Consider the following 18,458-nt stretch of genomic DNA (forward strand, 5'->3'; position numbering starts at 1 on the left):
ACTAGGAATTGCTATTCGTAAAGGATTTGATATTTTATATATAAGTATTATATATGTTTATTATTATATATTATCTATATGTACTTTTTACCAATTATTTGTTTACTCCCTAACTGCAGTTTCTCTTTCGTGCTCTAAACCCAAAGGTTGTCTGGAAGAGATCGCTCTTTCAGCGACAAGACCGCCTTTGTACATCTTTCATTTTATGTTTTTTTTTTTGTTGTTTCTGTTAATGGTGTACAATAAAGACTATTATTATTATTATTATTATTATTTCTTTTATTCAATAGGTCCTCAATTAGATTTTTTTTAATGTATGTTTGCTACCTCAGAACTTTTGACTTGGTGGCCTGATTTTGATGATTTTTCTTCTAATCGAAAGGTGGTGCATGTCATGCACTCTTAAATTTACCTGATATCTAACAAGTACTTTGTAATTTATATCTAACAATTCGTATTTACTTGACTGTTTTTTCGTCGACCTACTTTGTGTTATACCGCATAACTATTCACTAGGTACACCGATTTTGATGATTCTTATTTTAATCAAAAGTTGATGCTTGTCTTGTAATCACATTCAAATTTGATTGAGATCTCATCACTGCTTTTGGAGTAATATTTTTTAACACGCATGTACGTGACTAGTTTTTCATCTAATTACGTTGTATTTTTCGATGTAATTGAAGTCGGTTTTTATTCTTGTTTGTGAGAGAACACAATTATTAGTTAAATATCCGAAACCAAAACTATGTCAAGTCTCTTGACTAATAAAGTGGTAATAAATTATAACTACTATGATGAGTTACCATATCCTTTACGCAAATACACTACAATTACCTGTTATTTATTTGATGAATAGTATAAATTTGAAACTAACTCTTTCATAAATTTTCATTTGTCGCAATTATAAATTCGGATTATCGGTTTTTGATTATTAAACATTCTTATTGTTTTTTTTTTTCACTATGTGTGCCGTCAGAGATAATAGTTAACAAAAATAAATTTAGATCTAAGAGTTCTAAGAGTCTATTAAGAGTGAGTCATAAAGTTTTGCTAGATAGAACCTTTAATCTTTTCCAATAACCATTCCTACCTTCTAATCTGAGCTACAATTTTTTTCCTTTATGAAACAGAATTGCTCTAATAAAAAATAGCTTCACAATATATAGAACATAGAGAGCTGATTTCTGGAAATAGATGATTAGAAATCAGACCCAAAACAAATTTGCAATCGACAGCAAAGAAATTTTTTGGAGAAATTTTTACACATTTTAGAAAAAAATCCGAGACACGCCTTAAAAGTTTTAAAAGGGTAACTGCGGAGTTCCTTTCCGTTTCTTCTCTGCAGAATCTACATTTCAAATCGTTTAAATCTCCACTTTAAGTACAATTAATTCATTAAAACAAATATAATTTTTTTTTTTTAAATTACGATTCAAACGTGCTTGTAAAGCCTACTACAGCAAAGTAATTTTTTATTTTCATTTTTAACTAACACGTGGATACACTTTTACTGGAAGCTCTTGTCCAGCTGTGGGACATTTAGAGACTGTTAATTACACAAGATTGATAACTCACGGCTAAAGTTAAGGTTGATGGAGGCGGCCACCTCGCCCATCTTATTTTTAGCCTTAACCTTGTAGAGCCCCGCATCTGTCTCGATCACGTCGTCCAGTTCCAGCACCACCAGAAACTTGTTGTTTGCGATGGTTTGGATCCTGAAGAAAAACAGTGGTTAGAATAACGTTTACTAAAACAGTTTAGCGTGAAAAATAACTTTTTTTTTAATAAAAAGGTGGCAAACGAGCAGGTATCACTTGATGTTAAGTAGCTACTGACGCCCATGGACATCTCGGTACAACATAAAATGCGTTTCGGTCTTTATAAATTAAAATAATATTTACCTACAGTCATAATTTCGATACAAATATATCGACACGCTTTTGTCCTTTTTATTCGTCTAGAGACGGTCGGCCGTGCCAAATGTGTCAACTTTCGATTGTCTTGGCGTATGTCACTATCAAAAGGAGCATTGGGAATTGTGAGTCGGTCAGGCGAAAGTGTCGTTGACCCTTTTGATGTTAATTAATTGATCAATGCCAGTTCAAATGTTTAAGAACTATATCTTAAGCAAACACTAATGTGTTAAACTTAAATAAATCGAGCCTTTTATTGGTTGATTGATTGGTTAAATCGATTGTTTAAAATCTTTTTGATTTGTATATTTGTTTAAAGCATTATAGCCTTTAGTGAATGAACAGAATCACGTGTTTAGTTAATGTGTGAATCATTCGTGTAAATATTTTTTTTCTGATGATTTAAAACAATACAAATTTAGAGAAAACTAATCTGGCAACCAAAAGTGATAATCTTTTAGTTTATGATGACCGATTTTATTGATGTTATTAATACTCTAACTAAAAATTAAAACTGAAAACTTACTTGAACTGTGTTCTGTTATCCTCCTTGAGCAGTTCATCACTGCGATACCAGCTGATCTCAGGCTTGGGCGACGCAAGGAGCTGGCACTCGAAGACCAGCTTGTTGCCATCATCCTCCTGACGAAGCTGAGGCTTCTGCGTGAAGCTCGGGGCAAAGTCGTCAGTCACCCCCATATTGCTAGGTGTTTGTCATTACTGGTAGAATTCGTGTTTCGCTTCTTGAAACGGTCGAAAATCCTGTTAAAGGAAAATAAAATTGTAATCTAAAAAAATCTGTATTAATAGTTATATTGAAATTGTTTAACACAAAAAATGTGCTAAACATAAAGAAACAGTATAATTGATATAATTATTTATTATAACTTTCAAGACAATAAGCTATGTATACTTTACAACTTTGTATAACTAGACTAACTTTTTTTATTTTTATGGTTTTTTAGGTGTAGAAGGCTTTCTCAAAACAAAGATGTTACCAATCTTAATGGTTCCAAAAAAATAATAACGAAAGCAATTAAGTATTCTCGTGTTTATCTAAATTTATCACTTCAAGGTTAATTTTACTATGGTTACCGGTATAATTGAAACAGAAGCGTTAATATTGGTTTTACATTTCAGCTCTACATAACAATCCAACGTCCGTTTCTTGCCATTAACGCAAGTAGAATATTTTCTACATTAAGACACAGGAGAACTTCAAGACTACTATAAAATTCGTTAAATTCGATTTTGCAACATGATCTATAACACCTATAAAAACCGTCGAGATTTTGTCCTGTAGAATAAAAATTATAGAAACGTATTTTAAGTGACATATGAAGATGGACATAAAATATATTACCTAAGCCTTTTGAAAAGGTTGCCTTTAGTAGTTTATTTATTAGGAGTACTTTATTTTATACGTTATTTGTGATAGTTCAGTGGAAAGGGTACATCAATCAATTCATCATCATCATCATCATTATAGCCTATACAGTCCACTGCTGGACATAGGCCTCCAAGGACAAGTTTACGCCAAAAATAACGTGAACTCATGTGCTTTGCCCATAGTCACCACGCTGGGCAGGCGGGTTGGTGACCGCAGGGCTGGCTTTGTCGCACCGAAGACGCTGCTGCTCGTCTTCGACCTGTGTATTTCAAAGCCAGCAGTTGGATGGCTATCCCGCCACCGGTCGGCTTTTTAAGTTCCATCAATCAATTACAAGATGATATAAAAGATATCATAGACCTTAATATTTCAGAAGAAATACTGATTCATTCCGCAATATCTAGTAGTTAAGCGTAGTTATAGTATTAGTATCCCTATTAATAAAGCTTCAAATCTATTATTTTAAAGAGGATGACTTTATACAGAAATGTAATATTAATAATATGCATCCAACTAACTAAATATCTTGCTTAAATCTGGAGCAGCCCAACTGTGGAAGTACTTCGATCTTACAGAAGATCACTGCTAAATAATATGCTCTCAAGCAGTATTGTGTTCCTGTGGTGAATACGGTCACCAGAGCTCCTGGGGAGGGCCGGCAACGCGTTTGAAATGCCTCAGGCTATCGCGTAATATCAGCTGAGCCGTACGCTAATTTGTTGAACTAGTTTTATTAAAAAAAGAGTTCGCTTCAGCCTGTAATATCCCATGCCATGCTGAGCATAGAGCTCTTTCCCCGTTTAGGACAAGGATCAGAATTTAATCCACCACGTTGCTCCAATGCGGGTTGGCGGATATATTCAATAACAATCGGGACCGACGATTTAACGTGCTCTCCGAGGCACGGTGGAGAGATAAAGACTTGTAATGGACAATTTAGAAAAAACGTACAATAACAAATAGCGTTTTATTAACGAACTGAAAACTTTTTATAACTTTTGTGGGAAATTGATGATGGCGAATATTTAAAGATATTATTCTAGTCTAGTCTTTACAGCTTGCCAGACTGCCTGACAGGTTTAGGTTCTTAAAATATTGTATGGTTAAAAAAAATGTTGCGAGCATTTAGGGCTTAGCAAAAAATAATTGATTTAATTTTCAGTTGAACATTAAATTACATTTTGTAATTAAATATTGAAGTCGACAAACAAGGAAAGGGTATTATTATTACTATTAAAAAATCTGTTGATATTGTTAGTCTCGATATGTGATAGGGGCTGCCACGGAGACAATTCTCGTAACACATTTGTATAACAAATTAGTTTAATGACATCGCAAAGGTGACTTTGACTGACTTGGTGTTCTGTTATTAATGAATAGGTATATTAATTCTAGCGTTTAATAGTTCTGAGTGGTGCCCGGAAGGCACAGTTGATTTCACCTATGACACATAGGATAGAAAGACCAGTGCCAATAAGCATACTTGGTTAATCTTTGACATTTGTGACCTTCTGTTAAAACGTCACGTTCAGACATTTATCTGACATTTTAACAAAACGTTATGAATAACGAAAATAAAAAATAAAAAAACAATCGTGAAGTTCTATAATTTGCCTATTTCATACATATTTTATGGTATACGTTTCGGTCAGATAAGCCAATAAAACTGAGAAACTCATAATAAGTTCAAGTCATAAGTTATCTACTTTGTACGATTTCTACGAAAATATAAACGTAATATAAATAAATAAATAAATATCTTATAACATATACACACGGTCGTCTGTTGCTAAGCAACTTAATGCTTGTGTTACAAGTAACAGCCGACTGGTATAGCTACATATTTTTTTTAATATACTTAGAAATAATACATATATAATTTACAAATACAAATGTCACACCCAGACTCTGGGCCACTACAAACTGCGCCAACGGGCTAGTCGAAAGAATAAAAATTTGAGATTTACGTAACAGTTATTATTTTTGCTAAAAAATTTGAAATTCATTATCACCAATTTAAAACAATAGGTAAATAATATTTTTAGTGAATCAATATTATATTTGATACCAAGTAATATATACTTTAAAGCTCTTAAATTAAAATCATAAGAAAATTATTGCTAGTCAAAATTCCTTTTACGTCCAGTCCATCATCTTTAAGAATAATTCTTATTAAAGATAAGCTAACATTCAGTATAAAATTTATACAAGAATCAATAAAATTTAAAGAGCTCGTATGTACGATTAGCTTTCAATAGAAGTAAGAAAAGTTACTTCCATCCTTAATGATTCAGCCATAAAGTTTTTTTTAATTTTTGTAAGTGTGTATAAATTGAAAAATCGTTGACCACGTGTAGTAGAATATAACTAAGCAACTACCAAATAAAAATAATAATATATCTTTATTATATGTATATGTATGTGTGTAAATTATAAACACAGAAAGATTTTAGTCTAGTTTGCAAAAAATCAGATACAATACGGTATTTAATCTAAAATGGAATAAACGAATAATTATAACAATCGTATTAATTGCCATTATTTCTCATGACTCATATGACACAGCGAAATAAGTAGTTAGATTGAAAATAACTTAGGTATTTGTCCGGAAAGAAAAAAGTTGGGTACAAATACAAACCCTTTGCCATACATTTCACCCATTAAAGTCATACGTGAGGAGCATTACCATAGACTTCGATGTTAAACGTTGATTTTAATTTTTGGAGCTAAAAAGGACATTTTTTGTTGTTAGAGTAATCAGAGAAGATTGATTGAATTGTGTTATTATTTCTCGCGTTGGCGGATATATTCCCTACTATGAGTAACGATCGCTATCAGGTGTACATGATAGCAATCGGGACCGACGGCTTAACGCTTTCTCACCAAGCGCATTTTTTTACTCTTCATTAATGTACTATAGTTATTGAGCTAGTTGGCGGGAAGAGCACACTAGTAACAAATAATCTACTTCTGCGTTTATCGTCATATCGCAGTGTGACTAGACAGGCTTTGTCCAAAAACTCTCTAGTGAGTCATTTACATAGCGGTCAGCGCCATCTAGTGGCAAGGTGAAGACTGTGTGTGGATGTTCACTTTTAGAATTTTCAGAAGTATAAATTAAACGTCTCATCTATTTCTGTAATCGTTGAAGGCCTCGGAGAACTTTTTAGTTTCGTGAAACTTCCGATGGTTATCTAAGGATTTTATTAGTTTAGTTTCAGTAAACTAAATTATGATATTTTTACCATATTTTTTGTAATCCGTTACAAATTTGTAAATAAAAATAATGAATACTAACATACCAAACATTACCCACATTTTTTTAATATTAGTTATGTAAGACATTAATAATAATAAAAAATGAGTAACATATCAAAGTACTAAATAATATACAATAACTTTTCTTTTCTATAAAAAAAAAATATAAAATACCACACAACGTACCGTTTGATGACTGATCAAATAATCCAAGAAACACAAATAGTCAATGCACAATCAAAAACACAAACACAATTAGTCAAATAATCAAACGACGATGTTCGAGAAAATGACAAAGTTAAAGCGAAGAAAAATTTGAGAAATAGGGTTGTCGCCGGCGGCGGGACGCGTCGGGTCGTTTTCGAAATCGTAACTAAACTATGAAAAGTTGGCGGACAGCCGAGGCGGTTTGAGAATTCGCGTGGGAAGCTGCAGCCGGTTGGATAACGAAAAGTGACGTTCCTATTGCAGAGGTGTTTTCCGTCGAAGATAGAATATGATCTAACGTATCATAAGGGTTGGATCAGTTCAGATGATTGTAATACTTACCGATTCGTCTGATAGAAAAATTTGCATGTCAATGTTTGCAGATTTGAAAACTTTTAAGGAACGAGGTATGAACTACAAATTATATTGAGGTAGGGCACAGCAGGAAATTTCCTGCTATATGGAGCAGCCCATCTGGGGTAGTAACTTCCACCTTATAGAAGACGCCGCGTTGGCGAAATGGTCACAGCTATGGATTGTACTTGTTGCGCTGGCGGTTGCGGGTTCGATCCCCGCTCATGACAAACATTTGTATTGGCCATACAGGTGTTTGCCTTTGTCTGGGTGTTTGTGCAGTCCTTGTGGGTCTCCCCACCGTGCCTCGGAAAGCACGTTAAGCCGTCGATCCCGGTTGTTATCATGTACACCTGATAGTGATCGTTACTCATGGTAGGGAATATATCCGTCGACCCGCATTGGAGCAGCGTGATCGATTGCGCTCTGATCCTTCTACTACATGGGGAAAGAGGCCTATGCCCAGTAGTGGGATATTACAGGCTGAAGCGACAGAAGATCACATCTAAATAATACTGTTTCAAGCAGGTGTTGTGTTTCTGTTTGTGAGAGCTCCTGGGGGGGAATTGAGGATTTGATCGGCAAATGCGCTTGCGATGCTTCTGGTATTGCAGACGTCTATAAGCTGCGGTAAACGTTTATCGTCAGGCGAGCCGTACACTTGTTTGCCAGTCTAGTTATTTTTTAAAAAAATATATATAAATTACAAAAAAAATGACATTAAACAGTTCTGCTCTCTGAAATATTTTTGAAAGAAAGAAAGAAAAATATTTATTGTTCACAATATTAAAAAAACCCAAAACAAATGTATGTTGTGCTGTGTGGCTACGGCACTAAAGAATTTAGCCACCCCCTCTCTTCCCGTGGGTGTCGTAAGAGGCGACTAAGGGATAAATCAATTCCACTGCCACCTTGGAACTTAAGAAGCCGACCGATGGCGGGATAACCATCCAACTGCTGGCTTTGAAATACACAGGCCAAAGACGGGCAGCAGCGTCTTCGGTGCGACAAAGCCAGTACTGCGGTCACCAACCCGCCTGCCCAGCGTGGTGACTATGGGCAAAACACATGAGTTCACGTTATTTTTGGCGTAAACTTGTGGAGGCCTATGTCCAGCAGTGGACTGTATAGGCTGTAATGATGAAATGTAGTTTCACAGATATTGCAAACACTAGAGGTGGCCACTCAGCATTTACCACACCATTGCGACAATGGTGAGACGCTGATTTGCAGTGACTCCTTATTGTCACTCGTTTGAAGCGACATCACTGACAGCACTCAACTAAATATACATTTATACAAATTATAGCTTACTAACTTACTGACTTAACTGAATACTAGCACATATTATTTATTTGAGTTCTACGAGTATATTGCATATATCTGAATACAAAAATATATATCATATACACACAAATACAAAAATAGGTAAGGTTTTAGATTAAGAACCGTCGAATTACCTAAGCTCGAAATTTGACCGTTTACCGGCATAATTTCGTTACAAAAAAAAACCCTAACCTATCTAACTACCAAATTAGACTGTTTATCGACATAATTAGGTTACAAAAAAAACCCTAACCTATCTAACTTCAAAATGCGGTTCTTAATCGAAAGCCTAGCCCAAATATATAGTGTGATATTACATATACATTTATCGAATACTTTGACAAAATATCATATTATTAAATTGAACCTAACGGTAAAATTTGTGTTTACTCTTAAAACTAGTGGCTGTTAGCGCTTCTAGTAATGGGCGAGATAGGTTATTCCAGCACTTACTTGTGCTGTACTTGAAACTCTCCCTGTAAGCAGTGGTGTAAAATCTAGGCAAACAGAGGTTACGAAGGTGTAACCTGGTTCTATGTTGTGTGTTTCCTTCTCCCATCGACGATAGTTTCTTATAGAGATATAGCTGGTACTTATACACGATCACATCGAATAGTAAGCAAGAAAGGTGCAGACGCCTACAATTTTCCATTTTTAATATCCGTTCCTTAATAAGATATGGTGTGATATGGATACGAGGTGGTACGTCCCAGCAATATCTAATACCGGCATTTTGTACTCTTTAAACAGCCAACTTGGAATGCTTTAACAACCTTGGGCCATAAACTACACCTGCGTAATTTAGTTTAGACAGCGATAGGCTTTTGTTTCCGAAATTACCACTATTCTTGAACACATTTACAACTTATTAAATATTTTATTAACCCACATTAACGCAAAGATAAAAACAAAGAAGTAATTGTATTCAGAACTCCAGATATAACAAATGATTTTGCACACAGCCCTCCATCTATTCAACTAAAGCTCCAATATAACATCGTTAAATAAAATATCATATACTTAATTCCCCAATTTTTAAACTTTTATTGAAATCCATATTATTGAACATACTGAAACAACTTTTTCGGATTTTATCGCTGTTTATTCAGTTTTTTAAATGTTCGACGTTTCGGATACTTTGCAACAACCATGGTCACGGGAGGACTGAAGTGTCAGTCGTATGTCGTCCTACCCATGGAGCTTGGGTCCTACCGTTACAAAGTTATTCGGAACTTCCCTGTGTTACATCAATATTTTAATTTGTTCTCTCTACGCAGAAAGTGCTAACTGACTCTTTAATCTGTGGCATATTGTGCTTGGTTTTTGATTCCCCAGAAAAGAGATATCCACCAGAAAGTTTTATGAAAAAAATTAGGTCACCTGTCATTTAGAACCAATGAATTATATAACTAGACCTATTAAACGGGTGATGAACTCATCAACTAAAATAAGATAATTAATCATCGAAAATAAGAATAGATCAACAAGAGTATTTGCTACTTAATTAGTAATAGGTAGCCGATAGCTGATACAAAAGATTCTAACGAATCAGGTAGGTTTTAAGGTAGCCTTTTTATGAATCCTGCTGAGTTATATTGATTACTAGCGACCCACCCCGGCTTCACACGGTTGCAAAAACTTCCAGTATTCCTCTACTATATCATTCACATTATCTAACCGTATCAAAATCCGTTGTGTAGTTTTAAAGATTTAAGCATACATAGGGACAGAGAAAGCGACTTTGTTTTATACTATGTAGTGATTTTTATACGTAATTTACTCTTATTGAAAACTCAACTTGATAAAATTTTTCAACTACTCGTATATGACTGTAATATATTTATCGTAAATTGACAACTTAAATATTAGATGACATACCTTTAATATTAGATGGTTGTGTTCTTAGATAGCTAGAGGGAATGATAACTAATCATTATAACCTCACTCAACATACGAGCAACAGATAACTTTTTCCCCTTTTTTTGAGTATTAGCTTTATTTTTATTAATTTAGACATTATTTTAAAATTTTTATTTCATCCGTTTCTGAAATTACTGTTACATTTCCAACTCTAATATAAATTTCATGAGTACACACTTTATCCCTCAAGAAAACGGATTCAGTATTATTGGCTTCCAATTATTTCATAATATTTTTCAGTTTGTTCATTAAATTGTTTCTTGGCAACAGGAGAGTGGTCAGATGACAAATAAATTGTCAGGTAAGACGCTTGAAATTCGTCATTGTTGAGGCAATGAGACGTACCAAAATACATTTACGTTAATGTGATGAAAACTCGGATGAGACCAAAGTCAAATTCTTGAAAAAGAGTTTGACTCAATCCTTGGGATGGCTGAGTAAACAAAAGACAAAGTACGTGTGCGAGTGAATAACTATAATATAAGGTGAGCATAATACATAATGTTTGAACAATATCAACGGCAATTTAAAACCCGTAGCTCCGATATTACTTTAATAAATAAAAAATTGATTTTTCTTAGTAGATTAAAAATCTACCAACTAAGCAGTTAAAGTACACACATACATGAATGATATATTTAGTACTTTTTTTTAACAGTTAAAAATAATTATTGAGAAACAAATGTTGAGTAACTCTTACTTGCTTCTGTTCTATTTGTAAACACTATCAATGTATATTTGGCACGCTCATATATTGCAAAAAAATCTGCAGTTGTCATTTATTTTTAAAACGATTATAAGATTTTCAGAGAATGTGCGAAGTCTATTAACTTAATGTGTAATTATCGTATTTATAATAGAGGACAAAATAATAATTATAAAAGTCAAAATAATAGTGTAAATAATCTAAACTCTTCTTGTCTTTATTATTGTTAACTTTGTCAAAATCGTTATCACCTAATTTAAAATACCAATGTTTTTTTTTTTGTCTAAATGTCTATTTATGTAATTGCAATATTTTCATTGCATATTTTGTTAGTGATACAATTTAAAAAATTAAAGAAATAAACTGCTAAAATTGAAACCTATAAAAATGCGATTCAGTTCAGAAATCTTTTAAACAACGTCAACAAAATATGCGAACGATTCCTTAGCCAAATCTTCAAATTAAATAATATAAAAGAAATGCTATTCAATATTTATTTCCCCAATTTATAAAGCACTTTACGACTTGTAAGCTACTTTACTGAAAGGAAGAATTATTATTAATTCAGATGTTATGTCCTGAGTATGCAAAACACGAAATGCGTGGGACGTGTGTTTATTTGTTTTGTCTTCTATTGTTAATGTTTGAATTAAATTCCCTGTGATTCTGGTTTCGTTATTTGTTGCTACGTTGTAATTATTTCTGTTGATAGATTTGCAGTCACCATTATTGTTAACATTTTTATGTTCGCTACTACTGTTGCGTTCCTTAATTTTCTTAATATTTACCATGACTTTTACGTCTCTACCCACATTTTAACAGGAAGTTATCTGATGAAAGGTTTTATAGTAATTTAATGCTTCGTATTCAAAAATATAACCATTCACACGTAAAGTTACTTCACGTAACGAAAATATAAATTAGTTACTAACCTAATTATTTATTTGATAAAAAGGACCCGTAAAATTATAACTTAGTAATTTATGAACAACAAAGTTACTCAACCATAACCAAAGGTTTATCAGACAGTTACGAGATTATTGACAAATAAACAGTTATCACAATCACAATCGCCTGTAGTATATATGTTACGCTCAAAGATCGAAAACGCTCATTGAGCGGAAAAATAGCTCACAACGCGATGTGGTCACAGTAAAACATCCACATAGCGAAATTCGTGTTATGGCTCTAATGAAAACGCGCACGACGCGTTGTGGCTATCAAAGAAAGACCAAATAGCGAAATTCGTGTCGTGGCTTACATGCTATTCGATCTCAACGCGTTGTGGCAATGAAGAAAAGCCATGACGCGTTCTGAGCATTCATTGTGTTAACCATATCACGACGGACAGGTTGTAACTTGTCGGTGTCGGCTCGGGTGCAAAGACGCATTGAAACATCAGTTTTATTCATTTCTTTTATGTTTATGAGAGTGAATTTTAATGTCAGCGCTAATTATGACGAATAAAAAAGGAAATTTCCCTGTGTTGAAATTGGTACTAACGTTTTAGTTAGAGTTCCTGAAGTTGATAGAGGACGTGCAGCACCCAGGATTGTTGTGTGTTGTTATGAGCATTAATCCATCAGGTCACTACCAGTTAGGAAACAGGGAAGGTACACTCGATAGACTTTATACACGTAATGAATTTACACTCTCTGAAACCAACTTTATTAACATTTGTGATGTGCCCTCAACTTCATCGTTAACACTTCGCTCAGCATCTATGTTATCGTCTGGAAGTAAGCAAGGGTTTATAATGTGCCACTGCAAAAAAAGTGCAAGTGTCGCTCCAAGAATATAAAATCCAACTCAAAATGGCACAGTAATAGTTCATGTAAAAGTAAATAGCAATCAAATACTTATTTTTCACAATTATAGTTATTTCTAATATAGGTATATTGTTGTTGTTTATTGGTGATCAATAAACATTTGTGTTAAATATTTTTATTTCTTGAAAGAATTTTAATTGTCATGAAAAAATTAAAACCCTTGTTATTTTATGTGAATTATGAGTAATTTACAAATGATATGAATATTTTGTGTTCAGTGATTTATTACTTAATACATTGATTTTTTTAAATATAAAGTAATCTCAATAAATAATAAATATCGTTTCATTTTATTTTATATAATTATATACTTAATATATTTGATACTGAGAAACACGTTATGCCGTGATTTTATAAAATGAAAAATATTTCTTAAGGACATCTACCAAAACGTTTCCAGCCTAGGCCTAGTAGGATCTATATCGGAAAGTAGTGTGCGTTGTAATCAAATAGTATTCCATACGCGTCATGGCTTTTCTTCATTGCCACAACGCGTTGAGATCGAATAGCATGTAAGCCACGACACGAATTTCGCTATTTGGTCTTTCTTTGATTGCCACAACGCGTCGTGCGCGTTTTCATTAGAGCCATAACACGAATTTCGCTATGTGGATGTTTTACTGTGACCACATCGCGTTGTGAGCTATTTTTCCGCTCAATGAGCGTTTTCGATCTTTGAGCGTAACATATATATATATCAGCATAATCAAGCCATATTGTTTGGAAAAAAACAAGGGTAATTAAGAGCCGGTGAATGTGGTTCTTTAAAAAAATAGATTGAAATATAACAACATAGTCAAAAGCAAAATCGAGAGTATTTTTTTTTTTTTTCGAAACCTAAAACATAAACTATATGAGTTGTCGCGTTTACAAATTAATGATCCAAGATCTCGTGATTTGGCCTCGTCTGTAAGCACGTGAACTATGATTAATTCTTGAGAAATTACTAACATTTCAGATATGTTTCATAAGACACGTATGCCTGGGTGACAAGTGTATGTGTGACAAATTAGTGATAAATTTATTTTGAAATGATTAACGTATCAAAAATAAAATAATTTTAAGCCTCCATACTCAATTATCCCAACTAGGCTATTAATTATTATATGTGATCTAAAAATATACAAACCTAAAACAACGCCGAGTCTACGACGAACACCTTATACTGTCTATATACAAACATTTGTCATGATCACTCTAGACAAACATTTGTGTAATTTATACAATTATCTGTACGTTAAACAAATCTTAACAGTTTTACATAATATTAAATAGTCTTTTAATTATGTATGGACTTACTACGAGTAAAAAATAAAAACAATATTTTTTGAAGATATCATTTGTCTATCCGAACGTGTCATGTCAGTAAAAACTGAAAAACTTTGACAAAAAATAAATGATGACTGAAATCAAGTGAAGGCTCAAATATTTGCTCGTACATCGTTCGCTTATCATATATATTAAGAAAGTAGATTGACAGATCTGTTTCTTGTCATCAGTTTATATTTTTATAAAAGTATTTTTTTTAAATCTACAGAAAAATTTAACCTAAATATATTTAAAAGAAGTTGTTCTACTGGAAAAAACTAAGAATGTTTTTTTTTTTTTTAATTCTATACTGCATTGTAAGCACAATGTATTTTTTATGAGAGAAAGGCATACCCTTCGCCTATTTAGCCATTTCTTTCAGACAACCCAATTTACCTTGTGCAAACACAATTGTTTTTAGTGATAAGGTCGCCGACGTGATAAGGTGTACATTACATTTGTTGCACCTAAATCTTGTGAAGATGTTATATATTTTTATAATGTGTACCATAAACTATAGGTAAATAAATAATTAAAAAAATTCTGGTTAAATAAAATATAAGATAAGATAAAATTAAGAGTAAAACTTATTCTTTTTAAAATTTGGCAAAACTTTTTTCTATATTCTTATATGTAACTCATCATAGTTGACTTTGAGTACATCATTGTTTGCGTATTTCAGTGTTCAGAATAAATAATTAGTTAATTTGAAACGACTACCTGCGTAGGTCGTCCGCCTCTCCCTATTGTTTTCAGCATGCGTGAACTCTTTAACTAAATTGTGATTTGTAACTGTAATGGACATTGTAATTTCAATCTTTTGTATTGAAAACATTGTTTTTGAGTTATTTATTAAACATCAAATAAATACAATGTTTGAAAATTGACAACAATATATATAAAAAAAATATTATTCGTTCGTAGCAGTACTTTTTTAACCGACTTCAAAAAAGGAGGAGGTTACTCAATTCGACCGTATTTATATATATTTTTTATATGTATGTTCGGGGATAACTTTGTCATTTATGAACCGATTTTGATAATTATTTTGATAAGGAAACCAGGATCTGATGATGAATCCAGAGGAATCGAGGGAAATCCTCGAAAATCGTTTGTTAATTTTTTTCGTCTACTTACGTTGTATTACTTGTCGTTGTAATTGAAGTCAGTTTTTTTTGTTTGCGAGCAAATACAATTATGTACTAGTATTATAAAGCTAATGAGTTTGTTTGTTTTTTTAACCTCAGGAACCACTGATTCAAATTGAGAAATTCTTTTTGTTTTGAAATAGTTCATTTACCGAGGAATGCTACAGGTTATATAATATTTTAGTACGTTGTTTCCTCAAATTTAAGCAGGTAAAACCGGAGGGTACCGCAACTCTTCTCTATACTTAGTAGAAAATGAAGTCTTTAACGAAAAAGTTTTTTTTTTATTTGACTATTAAACACTCATTAGCACGCTTCAGTAAACGAACTTCTCAAGTTACCCACTAGGTTTTACTCCTACGTCATGGGTCCGGCCACGCAAAACATCTGTACGGCCAATACGAATGATATGTGCGAGGATCGGTCCCGCGCCAGCGCAACAGTCACAAGCACCAGTGCTGTGATAATTGCGCTAACCTATCGTTTTCGTCCAAAATAAATATAATAGATATAGTAAATGTGCAATGAGGAAAAAACTGAAAGATAAGTACTCACTACCCACACACTTCAGCGGCGCCCACGTAATCCGACCTACGCGCATGCATTGTTTGCGTCCAAGTATTTCAGATGCAGTGATTCTAAAATTATATATTTGATTCACTTTTGAAATATATTTTGAATTTACTTTGAGAACTATAATAATTGAACAAATAAGTTGATATAGTGTATTTTAAATTATATGTTATTTCAGTATAATTATCGACTGAATTAAACTATTAGTTATTTGTCGGTTTTAACTTTAAACTTCATTATTACTCACTCAAATAATTCCTTTTGTTTCTAATCATGTAAGCCTATGTCAACAATGGAGCTATGTTGGTATTATTGTGAAATTTGACACAACGTCTTGCGTTGATGTAACACACTAAAACTGGTACAAATAATATCATTCATGATTCAGCCTGTAACATCCCACAGCTGGGCATAGGCCTCTATTTCCATGTTGGAGATTGATTGGGACTTAATCCACCACGATGCGCCACTGCGGATTGGCGGAACAATAACATTTATAAGTTCAATATCAGTTCAAATATTCAAATAAATGTGCTTAGCAAAATTGTCTATTATTTTTATATTTCATGAAATATATATGCAACTCAAATCATAATAAAATACAATATGTTTGCCTGTTAACTCACATGGATAGCGATTACCACATCCTCTTAGGATGCTTACATCAAAGAGCAGATGCTTTTGGTATCGTGACTCATATGATTTTACACATGTGTAACCTATGCGTGTAATGCCAATTTCTAGGTCAAGTTCGATAGGCTTTGAAGTAAGAGCTTTGTAGTTAACATCTGCTAACAAAGAGATATCGAAAATTAGATTTGTTTCGTAAAGTTATGGGTCACATTCCCCATATCAAGATTATAATTACTGAGCGTATATTTTTTTAAAGATTAGTATATTATTGTCTTCTAAGAGATTTTTTTTATTGAAATGATTTAATGTTTTAACATCTTTTTATCATATAATTTATATTTTCCGAGTTAAAGTTTTTTACTTAAACATAAGAAATGTTTTTGATTTAACTTTAAGTTATCAATTACAAGTGCATCAATTCTTATTGAAAAAAATATCGTCTTGTGCGTAGCATCTGAACAGGGATAATATCATTTTCCAACATCTATTACTCATTTGACCTTAGGAAGATATTTGGATATTGTGCCAAAGTCCTCAAAGAAACTGCATTATTGTCTAATTGATATGTCTTGATGACTATGTACTTATTATTTATAGTTGTAGGCGTGCCAAAAATTATTTTAAACGAAAACTCTATCCTTAACCATTACATTAAATTACTATTATTATAACCGGACAAGGCTTTCAAGCACGTTAAATTTTGAAATGTCAATGTGAAACTTTATTTCACAGAGACAATATTTTACAACACACAAATCCGTAAATAATTCCTACAATACTTTTTATAATTATATTTTATTATTCTATTTATTATTCCATCATGAAAATATAATATATGAGAAATTATGATTTTTTATGGTGATAGTAGGCGCTATGATAACATTCTAAGTTTAAAAAAAATAGCCGAATTGGTCCAGTAGTCCTCGAGTTCTGCGTTTTAATTATTTATCAAGAACTCATTATTATTGAATAATACTCTTATGTTATAAAAAGCCGGCCAAGTGCGAGACGAACTCACGCTCCGAGGGTTCCGTGCAAAAAGTATTAAAAATATTTTTATTTTTATTATGATGTACCTACCTGTACTGCGTGGCTACGGTACTAAAGAATATAGCCACCCCCTCTCTTCCCGTGGGTGTCGTAAGAGGCGACTAAGGGATAACACAGTTCCGCTACCACCTTGGAACTTAAAAAGCCGACCGGTGGCGGGATAACCATCCAACTGCTGGCTCTGAAATACACAGGCCGAAGACGGGTAGCAGCGTCTTCGGGGGCGAGAAAGCTAGTCCTGCGGTCACCAACCCGTCTGCCCAATGTGGTGACTGCGAGCAACACACATGAGTTCACGCCATTTTTGGCGCGAACTTGTAGAGGCCTATGTCCAGCAGTGGACTGCGATAGGCTGAACTGATGATGAGTGATGATGAACTAAAAATTTATGCTTTTCGCAATTTTTCCTTTAGGTATCTGTGCTGTAAGACGGTCCTTTGTACCAAATTTCAAGATTCTGAGTTCACGGGAAGTACCATGTAGGTTTTGATTCTTCATAAACGACTGTATCCTTTGGTTGGCTAGATTTGATTGGCTGGGCTTAGAAGTTTGATTTTTTTCACAGCTCCAAGGGACAGTAGACTTGAGTTTATTATGAATTTATATTATGAATTTCAGCTTGATACCTTCAGGTGTTCCTGAAAAAAAGGGTATTCATAGACAGACGGACAACAAATTGATCTTATAAGGGTTCCGTTTTTTCCTTTTGAGGTAAGGAACTCTTTTAATATGAGTGTGCTTTTGACCACACGACTGAATAAAACTCATTTCGTTCCATTTAACTTATATCTCCCTCTTAACTTCCATTCACCTCGCCACCACATTTTCGTAACGCTCTCG

The 18,458-nt window shown here is 33.3% G+C and overlaps 1 protein-coding gene and 1 long non-coding RNA gene across 2 annotated transcripts in view; one reads left to right on the top strand and one right to left on the bottom strand.

Moving 5' to 3' along the window:
- The window catches only part of LOC123666551 (twitchin), a 119,457-nt gene extending 112,512 nt beyond the window's left edge, over positions 1 to 6,945 (bottom strand). Inside the window, 3 exon segments of the mRNA XM_045600665.1 lie at positions 1,579 to 1,718; positions 2,443 to 2,678; positions 6,751 to 6,945. Coding sequence (XP_045456621.1) covers positions 1,579 to 1,718; positions 2,443 to 2,615 — 313 coding nt within the window. The 5' untranslated portion in view covers positions 2,616 to 2,678; positions 6,751 to 6,945.
- Positions 1 to 18,458, top strand: part of LOC123666552 — a 93,770-nt gene that overhangs the window by 27,866 nt on the left and 47,446 nt on the right. The window lies entirely within an intron of this gene.

The sequence above is a fragment of the Melitaea cinxia genome, chromosome 26, assembly GCF_905220565.1.
Source record: "Melitaea cinxia chromosome 26, ilMelCinx1.1, whole genome shotgun sequence".
In the NCBI taxonomy this organism is placed as follows: Eukaryota; Metazoa; Arthropoda; class Insecta; order Lepidoptera; family Nymphalidae; genus Melitaea; species Melitaea cinxia.